The sequence below is a fragment of the Oncorhynchus keta genome, chromosome 2, assembly GCF_023373465.1.
Source record: "Oncorhynchus keta strain PuntledgeMale-10-30-2019 chromosome 2, Oket_V2, whole genome shotgun sequence".
Classification (NCBI taxonomy): domain Eukaryota; kingdom Metazoa; phylum Chordata; class Actinopteri; order Salmoniformes; family Salmonidae; genus Oncorhynchus; species Oncorhynchus keta.
In genome coordinates, this window is record NC_068422.1 from 42,395,075 (window position 1) to 42,416,511 (window position 21,437).

The following is a 21,437-nucleotide window of genomic DNA, read 5'->3' on the forward strand; positions in this document are numbered from 1 at the left end:
ATTTATAATTGACTACAACCATATGATACTGTATAATTAAATGACAGGCTTGAATTCCTCTGATTGGATATTCATCACTGAAATCTAGATAAATAAACATTTACCAAGTTACATAATCATATACACAGAAAGCTCAAACTCTCATGGGTAACTTCCAACAGAAATCCTTTTTTTTCAGTGCTGTATTTTTCAATGATGACTTTTGAAACGTGTTGATTAAGAAAAGTTCATAAGATTAGCAAGAAGCTGGAAAACATCTAGCTTTTATTTGCTTCAAGTGGGGGTGGGGGGGAATTGTAACCACAAAAAAATATAAAACGTAAGAGAAAATTGCTAATTAGGATTCAGACCGGAGTGTGATCTCATTTGACAACATGACCTCAGCTTCATCAAACTATCCCAAAATAATCAAGACTCATTAACTATTAATACAAACAATACAATATTTGGAGATGATTCATGTTTTTATGAGACTATAAAGACCAATACGCAACACTGTCTCCTTTGCCATATTATATACAGTGCCTTGCGAAAGTATTCAGCCCCCTTAATACTTTGTAGCGCCACCTTTTGCTGCGATTACAGCTGTAAGTCACTTGGGGTATGTCTATCAGTTTTGCACATCGAGAGACTGAATTTTTTTCCCATTCCTCCTTACAAAACAGCTCGTGCTCAGTGAGGTTGGATGGAGAGCATTTGTGAACAGCAATTTTCAGTTCTTTCCACAGATTCGATTGGATTCAGGTCTGGACTTTGACTTGGCCATTCTAACACCTGGATATGTTTATTTTTGAACCATTCCATTGTAGATTTTGCTTTATGTTTTGGATCATTGTCTTGTTGGAAGACAAATCTCCGTCCCAGTCTCAGGTCTTTTGCAGACTCCATCAGGTTCTTCCAGAATGGTCCTGTATTTGGCTCCATCCATCTTCCCATCAATCTTCTCCATCCATCTTCCCACCCAACCATCTTCCCTGTCCCTGCTGAAGAAAAGCAGGCCCAAACCATGATGCTGCCACCACCATGTTTGACAGTGGGGATGGTGTGTTCAGGGTGATGCGCTGTGTTGCTTTTACGCCAAACATAACGTTTTGCATTGTTGCCAAAAGGTTCAATTTTGGTTTCATCCGACCAGAGCACCTTCTTCCACATGTTTGGTGTGTCTTCCAGGTGGCTTGTGGCAAACTTTAAACGGCACTTTTTATGGATATTTTTAAGAAATGGCTTTCTTCTTGCCACTCTTCCATAAAGGCCAGATTTGTGCAATATACGACTGATTGTTGTCCTATGGACAGAGTCTCCCACCTCCGCTGTAGATCTCTGCAGTTCATCCAGAGTGATCATGGGCCTCTTGGCTGCATCTCTGATCAGTCTTCTCCTTGTATGAGCTGAAAGTTTAGAGGGACGGCCAGGTCTTGGTAGATTTGCAGTGGTCTGATACTCCTTCCATTTCAATATTATGGCTTGAACAGTGCTCCTTGGGATGTTTAAAGCTTGGGAAATCTTTTTGTATCCAAATCCGGCTTTAAACTTCTTCACAACAGTATCTCGGACCTGTCTGGTGTGTTCCTTGTTCTTCATGATGCTCTCTGCGCTTTTAATGGACCTCTGAGACTATCAGTGCAGGTGCATTTATACGGAGACTTGATTACACACAGGTGGATTGTATTTATCATCATTAGTCATTTAGGTCAACATTGGATCATTCAGAGATCCTCACTGAACTTCTGGAGAGAGTTTGCTGCACTGAAAGTGAAGGGGCTGAATCATTTTGCACACCCAATTTTTCAGTTTTTGATTTGTTAAAAAAGTTTGAAATATCCAATAAATGTCATTCCACTTGGTGATTGTGTCCCACCTGTTGATTCTTCACAAAAAATACAGTTTTATATCTTTATGTTTGAAGCCTGAAATGTGGCAAAAGGTCGCAAAGTTCAAGGGGGCCGGATACTTTCGCAAGGCACTGTATACTACATTGATTATTATTGTCTGTCATTACTATGGTGACTGTTCTAATAAGTAAAAATGTACTAACAGTTCACCATTTAAATCTTCTCTCTTTTCCACTTCTTGATGTGCCATGTTGGTTAGCACAGTTCAACTTAAGATTGACCTAGAACCATGATTTCCAATCTCCAATGTAAAGCCCAAATGGTAGGCTACCATTATGTCAGATCGTGAAATACGTGTTCAAACAAATGTTTACGTGGTCAAATTATTAGATCGGTCCCAAAAAAATGGTGTTCATTTTTAACGCACTGCAAAAATGAATGTGGACCAGAATGTACATGTTATATTTGCATAGTAGCAGTATGCAAATCAGGGAGCCAAATGAACGTCTCTTTCAACGATGCGATTTGTTTCCTGAAGTTCACCAAAAAGGATCTGTTCATAAAGAGCCGTTTGTTCGCGAACAACCCATCACTATTGGACACACAGCAATTCTGAGGTTGCGGGACCTTTGAAAAAGAAAATAATGAGCTGGTTGAGATGCTCAGAACTACAGTATTGGTAAAGAGTACACAATGGAAAACAGTCCTATTAAGTCCTTAACTCCGCAGGAGTCATAAAATGTGATCCACCGGTCTTTTGCACACCAACTCAACCAAAATCCTGGAACCACTGGATGTTAAATAAATGGGCTTCTGTTAAAGAAAAAAATGGTCCAAGTCCCTGTTGCTAATTCAATAAAGTGTATAGCAAAATGTAAAAAGTAATATGCATAATTTCTGAGGGATTTTCAGGGGTTGGGGCAAGTGGTTAATGAGCATTTTGCCAGCGTGAGGGCCAGTCGTTATCCATCCAGCGTTGCAGAAGCCGCAGCACATCAATGCGCTGGTACACCCGGCAAAGTTCGGTGAGCTCAGTGACGGTCTTGTGGTTGTTGCGCAGCAGGAACTCTTGTGTGGGGCTGTGGCACATTGAGCCCTGGGTCCGGTGCTCCAACAGAGTCAGCTCATCATAGCTCATACCCCAACGGCTCGCAAAGTTCTTCCAGTTCTTAACAGTGCAATGATTTGGGTCCAGTTTAAGACGCAGTAAGTCCAGCAAGTCCTTGTCATCCATGAGGTCACTGATCTTTGGAGGTGGAGCTGAGCAACAGCACTTCTCACAGGGGTTGTTCAAGAACTGCAGCTCCTTGGGGAAGTCTAGGGGGTAGGAATTGGGGCAAGGAAAATGGAATTACCAACAGCCTTGGAAATATATACACTGTACATGGAAATGATTAGACTACCATTTTAGGTACACGTATGTTAGTGTAATGCATCTGTGTAGAAAATATGTAGAACATATGCTTGGAAATGTTGTTCGGAAATACAGTATACATCATGATAAAAACGCTAATTTAATTTACCTTGTAAGATGGAGCCTGTGCAGATGCACTCCACACCAACTTCTACTGGCTGTATGAGGTTGGGTAAAACAAAACATTACATTCAGTTGTTGTAATTCTAGAGTGGAATTAACTACAAATATGATTCAGAATACCTCACAATATTCTAATTGATACCATTAAAATAATCACAACCTTTTTAAACCAACTCACAACACCTTTCCTATGGAAAAAAAGTGATCATTCTCACCCATCAAAATGGTCTTGTGGTTTTGACACCAACAGCTCGTTTCCGTTACAAAGGCTCAAACATTACAGATAGCCAGGGTATGACATTTTCAGATGCTGGGTAAGAGGTTTGGAGTTATATTTAAAAAGCTACAGTGTACAGGAGCATCCTGTCAAGACTGGTCACCACATTTTCACATTAATATCATAAACAAAGAAACAATACACTTTAGCTCAGTGCAAGTGACCCCATTACACACCTGTCTTATTCTGCCTGAGGGAGGTGTGAGGTAGCCAGGTGGCATGGACCTCAGCTGCAGTGTCACTGCATCTGGAAAGGACAGATGGACGGTGTAAGTGAGTGCTGTACTTTCTCATCAGAGTGCACAGAAAGGCACATCAGTTGTGTGAACAGATGTACTGAGCTTAGAGCACCCACCTTGAGGTTCTGTGACTTGGACTGGATAGTTGGACTTCAAGGACTAAGAGACACAAAACACACATGTTCAGCTTTGCTGGGAAGTGGCACACTGATGGATTGTGATCTTCATACTATATATCAATGCAGATATTTATGCTGATATACATCTTTTAAGACCGAGAGGTAGCAATGATAAACGTCTGTAAATTGTGTGAGAAAATTATACTCTGTGTTGGATAGCGAAAAGTGGCTTGTTGCAACTTGCTTCTATATCAGTCCCTGGGCATAAGAAATTCCAGCATAATGTACTCAACTATGCTTCAATGACTTTACATGGCTATTTTCTTCTCAATCTAAACAGGCCGAAGAGTTAGCTCAAAAGAATATAACAAAATTATTGCTAACAAAAACAATGTATCTATTCAATTAAAGGGATAATCCACCCCAAACCTCTAATTCCAATTATTAACAGTGTTAAAGAGTGTTAAATAACACTAATATGTGAAAACAATATTTTTTTGTGAACAAATGTTTCATTTTGTCATTATAACAAGCTTGGTAGCAACATGAAAATAATTGTGGGAAAATGTTACAGTTCAAGTTGACTACAAAACCCACCATGCAATGCTCTCTCTGGGCTGGCTGACAAGTTAGCTCGGTAGCTAGCTAGCAAATATACAGTGCCTTGCGAAATATTCGGCCCCCTTGAACTTTGCGACCTTTTGCCACATTTCAGGCTTCAAACATAAAGATATAAAACTGTATTTTTTTGTGAAGAATCAACAAGTGGGACACAATCATGAAGTGGAACGACATTTATTGGATATTTCAAACTTTTTTAACAAATCAAAAACTGAAAAATTGGGTGTGCAAAATGATTCAGCCCCCTTAAGTTAATACTTTGTAGCGCCACCTTTTGCTGCGATTACAGCTGTAAGTCGCTTGGGGCATGTCTCTATCAGTTTTGCACATCGAGAGACTGAATTTTTTTCCCATTCCTCCTTGCAAAACAGCTCGAGCTCAGTGAGGTTGGATGGAGAGCATTTGTGAACAGCAGTTTTCAGTTCTTTCCACAGATTCGATTGGATTCAGGTCTGGACTTTGACTTGGCCATTCTAACACCTGGATATGTTTATTTTTGAACCATTCCATTGTAGATTTTGCTTTATGTTTTGGATCATTGTCTTGTTGGAAGACAAATCTCCGTCCCAGTCTCAGGTCTATTGCAGACTCCATCAGGTTTTCTTCCAGAATGGTCCTGTATTTGGCTCCATCCATCTTCCCATCAATTCTAACCATCTTCCCTGTCCCTGCTGAAGAAAAGCAGGCCCAAAACATGATGCTGCCACCACCATGTTTGACAGTGGGGATGGTGTGTTCAGGGTGATGAGCTGTGTTGCTTTTACGCCAAACATAACGTTTTGCATTGTTGCCAAAAAGTTCAATTTTGGTTTCATCTGACCAGAGCACCTTCTTCCACATGTTTGGTGTCTCCCAGGTGGCTTGTGGCAAACTTTAAACAACACTTTTTATGGATATCTTTAAGAAATGGCTTTCTTCTTGCCACTCTTCCATAAAGGCCAGATTTGTGCAATATACGACTGATTGTTGTCCTATGGACAGAGTCTCCCACCTCAGCTGTAGATCTCTGCAGTTCATCCAGAGTGATCATGGGCCTCTTGGCTGCATCTCTGATCAGTCTTCTCCTTGTATGAGCTGAAAGTTTAGAGGGACGGCCAGGTCTTGGTAGATTTGTAGTGGTCTGATACTCCTTCCATTTCAATATTATCGCTTGCACAGTGCTCATTGGGATGTTTAAAGCTTGGGAAATCTTTTTGTATCCAAATCCGGCTTTAAACTTCTTCACAACAGTATCTCGGACCTGCCTGGTGTGTTCCTTGTTCTTCATGATGCTCTCTGCGCTTTTAACGGACCTCTGAGACTATCACAGTGCAGGTGCATTTATACAGACACTTGATTACACACAGGTGGATTGTATTTATCATCATTAGTCATTTAGGTCAACATTGGATCATTCAGAGATCCTCACTGAACTTCTGGAGAGAGTTTGCTGCACTGAAAGTAAAGGGGCTGAATAATTTTGCACGCCCAATTTTTCAGTTTTTGATTTGTTAAAAAAGTTTGAAATATCCAATAAATATCGTTCCACTTCATGATTGTGTCCCACTTGTTGATTCTTCACAAAAAAATACAGTTTTATATCTTTATGTTTGAAGCCTGAAATGTGGCAAAAGGTCGCAAAGTTCAAGGGGGCCGAATACTTTCGCAAGGCACTGTAGCTACACACAATAATACCAAAGTCCATATCAGCATGTGAAGTAGCTAGCTAGCTGTAAAATCACCTAAACAAACTGCACTGTCAATTTAGGAGTGTATCTCAGTGAGTTAAATTTGCAGTTTGTCACTACCGAGAGCGATTGCAGAGTATGTTGCTATGGCAACAACAGCCAATTCTCACAGGGCACATTGTGAGATGGTACTTAAAGGAGAAACTGAGTTGAATAATTTGGTACACTGTTTAGATTGAGCACATCTAAGCGAAATATATACTTTGTCATGACGATATAAAACGGATGAATGTGTTCTATTGGCCGATCTGGAGGGCAGGTAATTGTTTTAAAAGCGTTATGAAACGTGATAGTGTGTTATCACCTATCTCCAGTGACGAGAAACTGGTAGCTATGACGAGTTTCTACATGATTTTCAGATTTCCCAGACGGACCATTTAGAAGTTAAATCATTGGGTATAGTTCTATTTTAACCACTGATAGAACATAGGCTTTCACCAAATTGACAGGTGTTTCATGATTTTTTATTTCTCGGGGTGGATTATCCCTTTAAATTCAGATAGTACATTTGTTTACACTAGTTTGTTTCTGATGATATTAGGAGGGTCGTACCATTTCTGCCATGAAGCTACTAGTATCTGTGTCCTCCACTGGTTCAGAGATTATTCTATCTGTCGAGACAAGACAGGTGTAACAGTGAGATTACATGAAGAGAACAATGCACAAAGGACAATATTGCAGATTTGATAGAAAATTATGGCTGATGGAAATGGAATGCAGTTTTTCAACAAAGCAAATATCAGCATGAAGAGGACACATTAAATCTGAACTTATTCAGTGTCCTGGGTCCTGATAGTTGCAGACGTACAAAGCCCTCTTTTCAGCTCTAAAACATACCTCTACAAGGCTATGCAGGCCTCTATCAGTCTGCGTCACTGTGAGGCTATTGTATGAGACCTCAGAGTTCCAAATAAAGAGCTACTCTGACCTTTCTTAGGTTACACTCCATGAAGCTGACACTCACTTCAGCTTAAATGGGAACCTTGGATTTATAAACACATTCAAGTTACTGAAAGACCATTTCACATGGGTTATATTAATGAAGTTGTTGACACAGTTAAAACTACAGTGTTAGTCAGACATAGATCTCAAAACGACAATACGTGGGTGGATTCACTTCCTCAAACAAGATTAAAAAAAATAGCAGGGTTTCTCACATTGGTGACATGAGTAAACACACACACACACTTTACTATAATGGAGTTGTAAGGTGTCTCACACCAAGGGCCTGTGTCATTGATTGAACATATCACCAACAAGAAGGGAAATATTGTCAAGACGTCACTTCTTTTGTGGGAGGCAAACTGTGTCAGAGTTTTACATTGTAGTCATACCAGACTAAAATAAATACTAAAACACCATTACCAGCTTTGATTAGCCAGCAGCATACCACCCTGCAGACCACTGCTGGCTTGCTTCTGAAGCTAAGCAGTGCTGGTCCTGGTCAGTCCCTGGATGGGAGACCAGATGCTGCTGGAAGTGGTGTTGGAGGGCCAGTAGGAGGCACTCTTTCCTCTGGTCTAAAAAATATCCCAATGCCCCAGGGCAGTGATTGGGGACACTGCCCTGTGTAGGGTGCTGTCTTTCGGATGGGACGTTAAACGGGTGTCCTGACTCTCTGCGGTCATTAAAGATCCCATGGCACTTGTCGTAAGAGTAGGGGTGTTAACCCCGGTGTCCTGGCTAAATTCCCAATCTGACCCTCAAACCATCACGGTCACCTAATAATCCCCAGTTTACAATTGGCTCATTCATCCCCCTCCTCTCCCCTGTAACTATTCCACAGGTCATTGCTGCAAATGATAATGTGTTCTCAGTCAACTTACCTGGTAAAATAACAGATAAATAAATTGAACAATATTATTTTACACATATCACAGTCCAGAAACTGTGATAATTTCTGTGGAGGGTACAAACAAAATATTGCAGTATTTTCTGCATATTGACATATTGCAGTATTTTCTCAATCGTTTTTGTTGTTACATAGATGATGATGACAGTGAGACAAGAGAGGAGAGGACATGCCAGTTAACTCACCATATGCCATACTCTCAGTTAGATCAATAACAGCAGAGCAGTGATGATCACTGTAATAACCGTGTAATTGCTGATGGACACAAAAATAGAATCTCATTCTAGGTCTGTGGTTACATAGATGTGTACAGATGCTTTGGTAATGCATACTCAATATCATTCTACCTTCCTCTTTATTAGTGCAATGCTGAGACACATCAGCCCCATGTCCCCTACTCATCAACTGTAAGCAGAAACCCATCTCAGCTCAGCATTGTTTCTGCTCCACAGGGAATGCACAGACATGTACCTACTCGCTCTGCAAGAAGTTCAATAGATGAAATATAAACCACATCATAATAGATCCCTCCAGGCCATGATTCCATAGAGATTAACCTAGATTTTCTCATTTTTGACCACCCATGCCTTTGCTACTAAGATAAGTCGAGTTTCTAAAAGTTTAATCAGACCGTGCAATGTTGCATTTGCTCTGCAGCGACCAAGGCAAGCTTTTTTCCACACATGGCTTGAGATGAATGGCGCGCTAATACCTAACTCAATCCATGCAGTTTCTATACCTAAAGCAGAGATGGACAAATGCTTTGAAAGTTGCCTTGTCTATGTACGGTGAATGATTGAGGGTTGTGTGTGTGTGTTGTAAAACTCAAGTTCCAGCAGGACAAATAAGTTCTGTGATTTTGTTGTGTGAGAGGAGGCTTACTTTGCTGGCCTAAAGCCCTCAGCTTCTGCACAGGCCTTGGCTGCTATATGAAGATTGACAACGCAATAGTAGTAAAGAATAAAGAGCTTGTTCTTCAAGGCTTGCTGATGAGGACAATGTTTCAGCATTAAAAAAAGCACAGACATTTTTATGAAAGAATCAGAGCATTGTGCAAAATTGGGGTATTATTGTTCTGCTCATTCAACTGAGCAGGCATCCTCAAGACCCAACAGGTATCTGTCCAAACAGATCACTGAGTAAATGTAATTTGTATGTATGAGCTCAAGGGGACAGCTCACATTTTCATACATTTTCCACAGTGTGCGGGAAGTAGGGGTGCTGAGGGTGCTGCAGCACCTCCTAAAAAACACATAAAAAAAAATAAAAAAAATCGGAATAAAAAAATTAATAATCTATGATACCAGTCAAAAGTTTGAACACACCTACTCATTCCGGTGTTTTTCTTTGTTGTTACTATTTTCTACATTGTAGAATAGCAGCGAAGACATCAAAACTATGAAATAGCATATATGGAATCATGTAGTAACCCCCCCAAAAAGTGTTAAACAAATCAAAATATATTTTATATTTGAGATTCTTCGAAATAGCCACCATTGGCCTCGATGACAGCTTTGCACACTCTTGGCCTTCTCTCAACCAGTTTCATGGGCTAGTCACCTGGAATGCATTTCAATTAACATGTGTGCCTTGTTAAAATTTCATTTGTGGAATTTCTTTCCTTCTTAATGCATTTGAGCCAATCAGTTGTGTTGTGACAAGGTAGGGGTGGTATACAGAAGATAGCCCTATTTGTAAAATACCAAGTCCATATTATGGCAAGAACAGTTCAAATAAGCAAAGAAAAATGACAGTCCATCATTACTTTTAGACATGAAGGTCAGTCAACCCAGCAAAAGTCAAGAACGTTGAAAGATTCTTCAAGTGCATTTGCAAAAACCCTCAAGCGCTATGATGAAACTAGGACTGCCACAGGAAAACAAAGACCCAGAGTTACCTCTGCTGCAGAGGATAAGATCATTAGAGTAACCAGTCTCAGAAATTGCAGCCCAAATAAATGCTTCACGGAGTTCAAGTAACAGACACATCTCATCATCACCTGTTCAGAGGAGACTGCGTGAACCAGGCCTTCATTGCTGCAAAGAAACCACTACTAAAAGTTAGCAATAAGAAGAAGAGATTTGCTTGGGCCAAGAAACACGAGCAATGGACTTTAGACCGGTGGAAATCTGTTCTTTGGTCTGATGAGTCCAAATTTGAGATTTTAGCTTCCAACCGCCCTGTCTTTGTGAGACGCAGAGTAGGGGAATGGTTGATCTCCCCATGTCTGGTTCCCACCGTGAAGCATGGACACTGTCATTTGTTTTTTAACAGGAAAATTATCCAACACACCTCCAGGCTGTGTAAGGGCTATTCCACCAAGAAGGAGAGTGATTGAGTGCTGCATTAGATGACCCGGCCTCCACAATCACCCGACCTCAACCTAACTGAGATGGTTTGGGATGAGTTGGGCCGCAGAGTGAAGGAAAAGCAGCCAACATGTGCTCAGCATATGTGGTAACTCCTTCAAGACTGTTAGAAAAGCATTCCAGGTGAAGCTGTTTGAGAGAATACCAAGAGTGTGCAAAGCTGTCATCAAGGCAAAGGGTGGCTACATTGAAGAATCTCAAATATAAAATATATTTTGATTTGTTTAACGCTTTTTTGGTTACCTCATGATTCCATATGTGTTATTTCATAGTTTTGATGTCAACACTATTATTCTACTATGTATAAAAAAAGGCAAAATAAAGAAAAACCCTTGAATGAGTAGATGGATCCAAACTTTTGACTTGGTATTGTATGTATTATTATTGTTTCAATGTTTTTCCACAAAAGTAGTGCACTGGGCCTTTACTAGTATTAGTGGATCGATATAAAAAGTCTGTAGGGCTGGCAACATTTTTTTTCAGCATCTCTGCTTTGGCAGAAAATGTTGTTGTACAATTTAAGAACAGTATCTTTCAGGATTCAATAGTTAGAATTACAAGAGTTGTTGCCCTGTCCCTTTCTCTGTTATTCTGGATTCCATTAGAATGACAAAGAACAAAACCCTGTCCTCAAACATTTACATCAAAAGGTGCAAAGTTATGGGCAAAGACACAAAATATCCAAATCAAAGTAAATATTTTCTTGATCATATATATATATATATATATATATATATATATATATATATATATATATTTTTTTTTTTATAACATGGAAAATAACCACTTTTGTTCAGTATTAATTTACCATCCTTACAAGCCACTTAATGGAAATGTACAGTACTATATTGTATAAAGGCTGGTCATCTAGGTTTGTACCTGTAGACTTTCCATCACCATGAAGAAAAACAATGGACAATAAAGTTATTGAGTACATTGAGACATCAAGTGGTTCGCGATGATCTGATGAGGCTCAGTTGGTGGAGCATGGCACTTGTGATGCTAGGGTTGTCGGTTTGATTCCCATAGATGACCAGTATGAGGGGTATTTTTATGTTTGGGGAAATCCCACTTGTGAGAAGAGCACATTGAAATGGAATCAATGGAATGCAAGTTCTCTTAATTAAATTATGTCAATGTGAAATTAATTATAAAACATTTTTTAAACGAATTATTTAAAAAGTTCAGATAACCAACATTTAAAAAACAAAATTACTTTTACATTTCAATATTACAGTGGGTCTATTTATTTGTAAATGAGAAGGTTGCTCAAAAAGAACCACTAGCAAAAAGGTGGCATCATAAACGACATAGCCTATCTATACCATTTAACGTTTGAAATAACAGCGCAGACTTACCGAATGGCTCCTTAAACGCCTTCAAGCTAGTCATCTTCACACAAATAGATGTGAACATAAGAGAAAAGTCCGTTGCACATAAGAGTAAAATGACAACGGATGATAACGAAATTGAGTCGAATAGTGCAACCGCGTTCCCGAGAGAGTGCGCTGAGGGGGCGGGAGGTGTAGTTGGTAAAATGACGCTCAATGGGAGAAAAACAAGTTCTGACCTCAATGCTATTGGTGCTTTCAAGACAACTGGAAACTCGGAACAAAACGTTTTGAATGGTCATCAAACTCGGAATTCCAAATCGGAAACTCAGGCATATTTCTAGAGCCCTGCCTTTCCGACCTGAAGATCACCAACGTCATAACCTGATCTCGGTTATTTCCCAGTCTTGAAAGCACCATAAAACCTCTCCCCCGACCACAAGTGTCACGTAACTTCCCATACACATAAATAAATGGTAGACATGGAGGCTGACAGACCCCTTCTACAGATTTACCATTCACTTTCCGCCATGTCTGATGACCCGACAATGGGGACTTTTCTTAATCTATACTATAGGATGCTATTTTACACTATATAGCCAAGGAAACAGACAGATGCTATGCCCCATAACACTGGTGTGGAAAATAGTCTAAATACAGTTATAAGGCTATGCAGTGGCTCCAGTTAACCAGTGGTCCAAATTAAAGCATAGGCCTACTTTTTTTTAATGCAGCCACACTTTTTGGGCTGCATTTACACAGGCAGCCAAATTCAGATCTTTTCTCCACTGATTGTGAATATTGAACAGTAGGAAACATATCAGAATGAAATATGGCAGCCACTCCAATTAATATGAAATGTTACGTTTTGTATGGTATGTAGGCTATTCATTTGTGGATGTCCATCATCCATTTTGTATATGTTACAAGTTACAAGTCATATATTTTACAATTGCAATTCGTACAATATGTTACGAATAGCAATCCATACAATATGTTATACATTTCAAAACGTATGATATGTTACGAATTCCAATTGTGTGGCAAAAGTGGCTAATGTTAGCTAGGGTAGGGAATAGGGTTTAGGTTAGGTTTAGGAGTTAGCTAACCCTTCCCCTTTAACCTAACATACTAAGTATTTGCAAAGTTGCTAAATAGTTAAAATGTTACAGTTGTCCATGATGACATTCGAACACGCAACCTTTGGTTAGCTCGACATTTATGTTGTTGTATAAAACAGATTATTAAGTCATCTTCTGTCTTGTGTAACCATACTTAACGTAATATAACATTAAGTTGAGTGTCCCGAATTTACATTGACTATGTTACGTCTACTCTATGAGACCAGCCTGCATCGTATAACATAACAGTTCATTTATACTGCATAATATATTATCCCTTTAGAGAGTCCATTGAAAATTCAAATGTAAAGTTGCTGCCATCTGCTGTACGGTATGGGTATGTCCTGCAAAATGTGGACAAAACACAGCTTCTCTTAGAAATTCAATAGACCACATAATTTTATGCCTATGCATTGATTAAGATTTAAGAGTGTTCTGTTGGGGAGTAACTGATTACATGTAAGCATGTACATGTAATCTGATTACTAAAAACTGTAATCAGGTACATTACCAGCGGTAATATTGTCATCAGATTACAGATACTTTTGAAAAGCTAGTTAATTACTTATTTGATTACTTTTAAAATCAGAAAGTTTTGCGAAAAAATACATGAAGACACCTTTCTGTTTTCTCAATCACATTCAATTCAGCATTGAAAAAGGTGCAAGTGTACTCCACCTGAGCGAGTCTGACCACAAGGCATACCACTATAAATGACACACCAAATGTGCTTGATGGATCCTTCTCGTCTTCTTCTAATGCCATTCAAGGGGCAAGTAATCCAATAAAATGAATCAGATTACATTACTGAGTTTGAGTAATCCAAAAGTTACGTTACTGATTGCAATTTGACAGGTAACTGTAAATGATTACATTTAGAAAGTAACTTATCAAATTAACGTGGATTGTTTTTAATAATGGCAATACAAATAAAATAAAAAAGGCATAGAAACCGTAAATTACTTGATAACAGAAAATAAATGTATTTCAATGACAGAGATAAAAATACATTTTTGACTGACCAGTGTTGATAGTTTCAAATACATGCAATTTAAAATGAACGAAATTTCGATTTGAAATATTTTAGACAACTGCGCAACCTTGAGGGAATCTTACTTGAGTCAGAAAATGATGTTCATATGATAGGTAAAATGTTCAAAACCTTGCAGTGAACATATTCAATTGACAATCTCTTCGAAAAAATAAACTATTCGAACCAAGACCTGAAAAGAACTGATGTTGGCACAAAATGGAGGGAAAGTTGGAGCATAGCGAACGAAATTAGGGTTAACGAATTTGTACGATAAATCCAGTATAAAGATAATGTATAGAATGTACTATACAAGAGACAAAATTCATACATTTTACATCATAACGGCAGAGGTATGTCCAGGTCCTGCCGCAGAACAAATCAGTTGGACCGGCGTTTAATTTCCATAGGCAGGAAATACCTCACATTTTTTCATGGGTGTAATGGTAAATACCAGACAGCTAATCAGCCTCAATGAAGTGAAGTATTTTTAATTAATTAATTTAGACCAGAGTAATTATATAGTTGTGGCAAAACATACACTTACTTTTGGGCAAGCCAGCACCCGAACAGTGCACTGTGCAATCACCAGCTTTCCTTTCCAATTTGCAAGATGCTGAAACCAGAGATCTGTATATATATATATATATATATATATATAAATTTAACCTTTATTTAACCAGGTAGGCTAGTTGAGAACAAGTTCTCATTTGCAACTACGACCTGGCCAAGATAAAGCGCAGCAATTCGACAAATACAACAACACAGAGTTACACATGGAATAAACAAAACGAACAGTCAATAATACAGTAGAACAAAATAAACTAAATGTCTATATACAGTGAGTGCAAATTAGGTAAGTTAAGGAAATAAATAGGCCATGGTGGCGAAGTAATTACAATATAGCAATTAAACACTGGAATGGTAGATCGGCAGAAGATGAATGTGCAGGTAGAGATACAAAGGAGCAAAATAAATAAATGCCAGTATGGGGATGAGGTAGGTAGATGGGCTGTTTACAGATGGGCTATGTACAGGTGCAGTGATCTGTAAGCTGCTCTGACAGCTGGTGCTTAAAGCTAGTGAGGGAGATGTGAGTCTCCAGCTTCAGAGATTTTTGCAATTCGTTCCAGTCATGGGCAGCAGAGAACTGGAAGGAAAGTCAACCAAACGAGGAATTGGCTTTGGGGGTGACCAGTGAGATATACCTGCTGGATCGCGTGCTACAAGTGGGTGCTGCTATGGTGACCAGTGAGCTGAGATAAGGTCGGGCTTTACCTAGCAGAGACCTGTAGCCAGTGGATTTGGCGACGAGTATGAAGCGAGGGCCAACCAACGAGAGCGTACAGGTCGCAATGGTGGGTAGTATATGGGGCTTTGGTGACAAAACGGATGGCACTATGATAGACTGCATCCAGTTTGTTGAGTAGAGTGTTGGAGGCTATTTTATAGATGACATCACTGAAGTCGAGGATCGGTAGGATGGTCAGTTTTACGAGAGTGTGTTTGGCAGCATGAGTGAAGGATGCTTTGTTGCGATAAAAGCTGATTCTACATTTAACTTTGGATTGGAGATGCTTAATGCGAGTCTGGAAGGAGAGTTTACAGTCTAACCAGACACCCATGTATTTGTTGTTGTCCACGTATTCTAAGTCAGAGCCGTCCAGAGTAGTGATGCTGGACCGGTGGGCAGGTGCGGGCAGTGATCGATTGAATAGCATGCATTTAGTTTTACTTGCGTTTAAGAGCAGTTGGAGGCCACGGAAGGAGAGTTGTATGGCATTGAAGCTCGTCTGGAGGTTAGTTAACACAGTGTCCAAGGAAGGGCCATAAGTATACAGAATGGTGTCGTCTGCGTAGAGGTGGATCAGAGAATCACCAGCAGCAAGAGCAACATCATTGATGTATACAGAAAAGAGAGTCGGCCTGAGAATTGAACCCTGTGGCACACCGAAAGAGACTGTCAGAGGTCCGGACAACAGTCCCTCCGATTTGACACACTGAACTCTATCAGAAAAGTAGTTGGTAAACCAGGCGAGGCAATCATTTGAGAAACCAAGGCTGTCGAGTCTGCCAATAATAATGTTGTGATTGACAGAGTCGAAAGCCTTGTCCAGGTAGATGAATACGGCTGCCCAGTAATTTCTCTTATCAATGGCGGTTATGATGTCGTTTAGAACCTTGAGCGTGGCTGAGGTGCACCCATGACCAGCTCTGAAACCAGATTGCATAGCGGAGATGGTATGGTGGGATTCGAAATGGTCAGTAATCTGTTTGTTAACTTGGCTTTCGAAGACCTTAGAAAGACAGGGTAGGATAGATATAGGTCTGTAGCAGTTTGGGTCTAGAGTGTCACCCCCTTTGAAGAGGGGGATGACCGTGGCAGCTTTCCAATCTTTGGGAATCTCTGACGATACGAAAGAGAGGTTGAACAGGCTAGTAATAGGGGTTGGAACAATTTCGGCAGATCATTTTAGAAAGAGAGGGTCCAGATTGTCTAGCCCGGCTGATTTGTAGGGGTCCAGATTTTGCAGCTCTTTCAGAACATCAGCTATCTGGATTTGGGTAAAGGAGAAATGGTGGGGGCTTTGGCGGGTTGCTGTGGAGGGTGCCGGGCAGTTGACCGGGGTAGGGGTAGCTAAGTGGAAAGCATGGCCAGCCGTAGAGAAATGCTTATTCAAATTCTCAATTATAGTGGATTTATCGGTGGTGACAGTGTTTCCTAGACTCAGAGCAGTGAGCAGCTGGGAGGAGGTGCTCTTATTCTCCATGGACTTTACAGTGTCCCAGAACTTTTTTGAGTTAGTACTACAGGATGCAAATTTCTGTTTGAAAAGCTTGCCTTAGCTTTTCTAACTGCCTGTGTATATTTGTTCCTAACTTCCCTGAAAAGTTGCATATCACGGGGGCTATTCAATGCAAATGCAGAACGACACAGGATGTTTTTATGCTAGTCAAGGGCAGACAGGTCTGGAGTGAACCAAGGACTATATCTATTCCTAGTTCTAAATTTTTTGAGAGGGGCATGCTTATTTAAGATGGTGAGGAAGGCACTTTTAAAGAATAGCCAGGCATCATCTACTGACGGCATGAGGTCAATGTCATTCCAGGATACCCCAGCCAGGTCGATTAGAAAGGCCTGCTTGCAGAAATGTTTCAGGGAGCGTTTGACAGTGATGAGGGGTGGTCCTTTGGTCGCAGACCCATTACGGATGCAGGCAATGAGGCAGTGATTGCTGAGATCTTGATTGAAAACAGCAGAGGTGTATTTGGAGGGCGAGTTAGTTAGGATGACATCTATGAGGGTGCCTGTGTTTACTGATTTGGGGTTGTACATGGTAGGTTCATTGATAATTTGTGTGAGATTGAAGGCATCAAGCTTAGTTTGTAGGATGGCCGGGGTGTTAAGCATGTCCCAGTTTAGGTCACCTAGTAGCACGAGCTCAGAAGATAGATGGGGGGCAATCAATTCACATATGGTATCAAGAGCACAGCTGGGGGCAGAGGTCTATAGCAAGCGGCAACAGTGAGAGACTTGTTTCTGGAAAGGTTAATTTTTAGAAGTAGTAGCTCAAATTGTTTGGGTACAGACTTAGCCTGCAGAGTTCTGTATTACTATCTTTGCAGTAGATTGCAACACCGCCCCCTTTGGCAGTTCTATCTTGGCGGAAAACATTATAGTTCGAAATGGAAATTTCAAGGTTTTTGGTGGTTTTCCTAAGCCAGGATTCAGACATGGCTAAGACATCTGGGTTGGCAGAGTGTGCTAAAGCAGTGAGTAAAACAAACTTAGGGAGTAGGCTTTTAATGTTAACATGCCTGAAACATTTACATTTTACATTTACAGAAGTCAACAAATGAGAGCACCTGTGGGGTGGGAGTGGAGCTAGGCACTGCAGGACCTGGATTAACCTCTACATCACCAGAGGAACAGAGGAGAAGTAGGATAAGGGTACAGCTAAAGAGTATACGAACTGGCCGTTTAGCACGTTCAGAACAGAGAGTAAAAGGAGATATCGTACTATTTTTGTCAAAACAGCATCAGATACATGGTTTACACATGCTAAGACAGAGGGGCGCTGTTTCGCTCGATCAGATGTTTTATATGAGATTGATGCGTCTTTCTGTCGATGCGTGTCTCAGTCAAATAAATCAATATTTCAATATTTTATTTGGACGGGCAAGGAGGTACGGTAGTGCGGGCCAGGCCTCCTAAGGCACTCCAATTATCCAACGCTGCCCAAGTCATGTCTTAAGTGTAAAGTAATAATGACTCAATAATCAAAAATCCAACCATGCTTTCTGGGAATGCTATAAAGTCCGGAAGTTGTGAGCGGAGGTAGAAAGTTGGCTGTCAGAAGTATTATAATGAACATTTACCTTTAACCCGTCGGTCTGCTTATTACAATACATTGCATGTGGGGTGTAGTGAGATACCCGACGGATTGGACGATCCTCTTTTCATCACTCATCTTGTAAGGGATTTCCTCCTCTTCCGAAGAGGAGAGGCGAAAAGGATCAGAGGACCAATATGCGACGTGGTAAGTGTCCATGGTTCTTTTAATATGTAAATGTACACATGAACAACTGAATACAAGAACCGTGAAAACCCCAAACAGTCCTATCTGGTGCAAACACAGAGACAGGAACAATCACCCACAAACACACAGTGAAACCCAGGCTACCTAAGTATGATTCTCAATCAGAGACAACTAATGACACCTGCCTCTGATTGAGAACTATACTAGGCCCAAATCATAGAAAAACAAACAGACTGCCCACCCCAACTCACGCCCTGACCATACTAAATAATGACAAAACAAAGGAAATAAAGGTCAGAACGTGACACATCTTGAGAAAATGTAAACAAAAAACGTGAAAATTAATCACTCTGCCATCATTAATTACAATGGAAAAATCAAATGATTTATTATTTAAATAATGAAAGTGCTGGGCTACGGAGAGAAAAAAATGGTGCAGTTTCAGGCTTTGTGGGGGAAAGTGATGTGTGCTAGTGGGTCTGGGCAGGTGTGATCAGTTGATGTTTGTTTGATGATGTCGTTTGCATGTGTATGCTTTGTATTGTTTTTACAATACAATATTTTGGTCTAGGTTAGGCCAGAATTGATGTACAAAATTGGGCACGTACCACAGCTAAGGCGAGGCGAGGGAACAACCAATGGTGGCGTGATACGTCACCGACAAATAAAAATACTATAACATGGGTCTGGTTAGCGAAGACACTTAAAATACTTATCCAGGAGTTGTAAGATCTGCAAGCGTTAGCAACGTCTAAGTGTAGTTAGCTAACAGCAAACTGACAACATTGAAATGTCCATGTTAGGTATGCTAAGCTAGCCAGTCTAATAGACATCAATACAAATAGTGGGGAGGTTAAATTGTGTATTTTGTTGTAGGTGGTACAGAATCTGATTCCACCCACATGCTCTTCCAACCTCTAGCTCTGTACAAGGTGAAGGTAAGTTGGCACATTTACTAAGGTCGCTCAATTTACAGTAAGCATGATATAAACATAAATTGGGTAGTGTTTGTTATGGGGTTCCAAGTGTTTTTTTTAACCTTTTCTTTTTTTTAAACCCGGGTAATCTGGAGCCATTCCCCAAAAGTATGGGGACACCCCTTCAAATGAGTGGATTTGACTATTTCAGTGACACCAGCAGGTGTATTAAATTGAGCAGGGAGCAGCCATGCAATCTCCATAGACAAATGTTGGCAGTAAAATGGACCGTACTGAAGAGCTCAGTGACTTTCAACGTGGCACCGTTATCGGATTCCAACATTTACAACAAGTCAGCTTGTCAAATTCCTGCCCTGCTTGGAGTGGCCCGGTCAACTGTAAGTGCTGTTATTGTGTCACTACCAAGTTCCAAACTGCCTCTGGAAGCAATGTCAGCACAAGCGCTGTTCATCAGGAGCTTCATGAAATGGCTTTCCATAATCAAGCAGCCGCACACAAGCCTGAGATCACCATGCACAATGCCAAGCATCGGCTGGAGTGGTGTAAAGCTCGCCACCATTGGACATTGGAGCAGTGGAAATGTGTTCTCCGGAGTGATGAATCACATTTCACCATCTGGTAGTCCAGCAGACTAATCTGGTTTTGGCAGATGCCAGGAGAACACTACCTGCCCGAATGCATAGTGCCAACTGTACATTTTGGTGGAGGAGGAATAATGGTCTGGGGCTGTTTTTCATGGTTCCGGCTAGGCCCCTTTTTTAAAAACCTCTTTATTTTACTAGGCAAGTCAGTTAAGAACAAATTCTTATTTTTAATGACGGCATAGTTCACTACTTTGTTCAGGACCAGAACAACAGATTTTTACCTTGTCAGCTCAGGAATTCGATCTTGCAACCTTTCGGTTACAAGTCCAACGCTTTAACCACTAGGCTACCTGGCACCCCCTTAGTTCCAGTGAAGGGAAATCTCAATGTTACAGCATACAAAAAACGTTCTTCCCACTAACTAGTCGTTATGCATCCTCAGAGAGGCATCTGTTTAGTTGATTATTTTACCACCTTTTTTCCCCCAATGTTGTGGTATCCTACAGGCTGGCATGGACGTCTCTCAGCTCCCGGTGTTCTGCGTCCTCGAAAGAACCAGCAGTTTGGGGAAGGGCAGAGGCAGAGTCCAGTATTTGAGAGACGCACCTTGGCCGCTCTTCCGTAAGTTCTCGCGGAGCTATAAGGGAGGAGAGATAGAGACCAGGTCCACTCGATGGCGGAGAGAAGGCAGAGGAAGCCCGGAGCAGTGGATACAGAAGAAAGAGTCCGTTAAATCCACCTCTACGTGGTCCGAGGCATTGGGCGCACTCTCCGTGAAAGTCCCTCCCTGACATGAACTCGACGCACTGTTTTATCCCGGCAGGTGACGACACCTCCGTCTGAGGAGAAATAAACAGTTAAAAAACAGAAATCTGAAGGAATCCATCTGGTACCCTCACTCAAAGCTTAAGAACACTGTTTGAGTGTGATTGGGAAGGCGATTATAAAATAATTACCTCAGAATCTTGTCTCCTGCAAGCGTGACGCGTTAGCTAGCTTGCTAGAAGGACCGTTAGCAGTGGCTAGAAAGCTAGCTGACTCAGGCTTCTAAACGGACAGATGTCAAAGGAATCTAAAATGTTAAAAAAATATATGTCTTTGTCGCTCGTTCGAAGAAATTGAACAATTTGGATGAAAAAAGTAAAGATGAATTTTCAGATGATAAGAATGGTGGCTTCGATAAACAGCGGTGGCTGAATAAAATAAGAATGAGACTCTCTGACAAGGCAGTGCGTGTTATCGTCTCTGGGGTGGGGTAATATGGCCCAAATTGGCTAATCACTGCCTGCTATGGCCAAGACTGGACTTCGGTGGTTTCA

At 40.7% G+C, this 21,437-nt stretch overlaps 1 protein-coding gene across 1 annotated transcript; it reads right to left on the reverse strand.

Moving 5' to 3' along the window:
* Nucleotides 1–243: 243 nt before the first annotated feature.
* On the reverse strand, nucleotides 244–12,084 carry LOC118400511 (ectodysplasin-A receptor-associated adapter protein-like). The gene is made up of 6 exons (XM_035797447.2): nucleotides 11,932–12,084; nucleotides 6,905–6,963; nucleotides 4,002–4,044; nucleotides 3,823–3,893; nucleotides 3,356–3,404; nucleotides 244–3,149 (listed from the first exon to the last, which is right to left on the reverse strand). Exons 1-6 carry the CDS (start codon nucleotides 11,987–11,989, stop codon nucleotides 2,761–2,763), a joined length of 669 nt encoding a protein of 222 aa, XP_035653340.1. The 5' UTR covers nucleotides 11,990–12,084; the 3' UTR covers nucleotides 244–2,760.
* Nucleotides 12,085–21,437: the final 9,353 nt, after the last annotated feature.

Excerpts from the sequence above, each read along its gene's own strand:
- LOC118400511 (XM_035797447.2), bottom strand. The coding sequence starts at position 11,989 with ATGTTCACATCTATTTGTGTGAAGATGACTAGCTTGAAGGCGTTTAAG. Across the intron at positions 4,045-6,904 it reads GTAGCTTCATGGCAGAAATG|TCCTTGAAGTCCAACTATCC; the intron begins GTACGACCCTCC and ends TGTGTCTCTTAG. Across the intron at positions 3,150-3,355 it reads CACAGGCTCCATCTTACAAG|ACTTCCCCAAGGAGCTGCAG; the intron begins GTAAATTAAATT and ends CCTACCCCCTAG.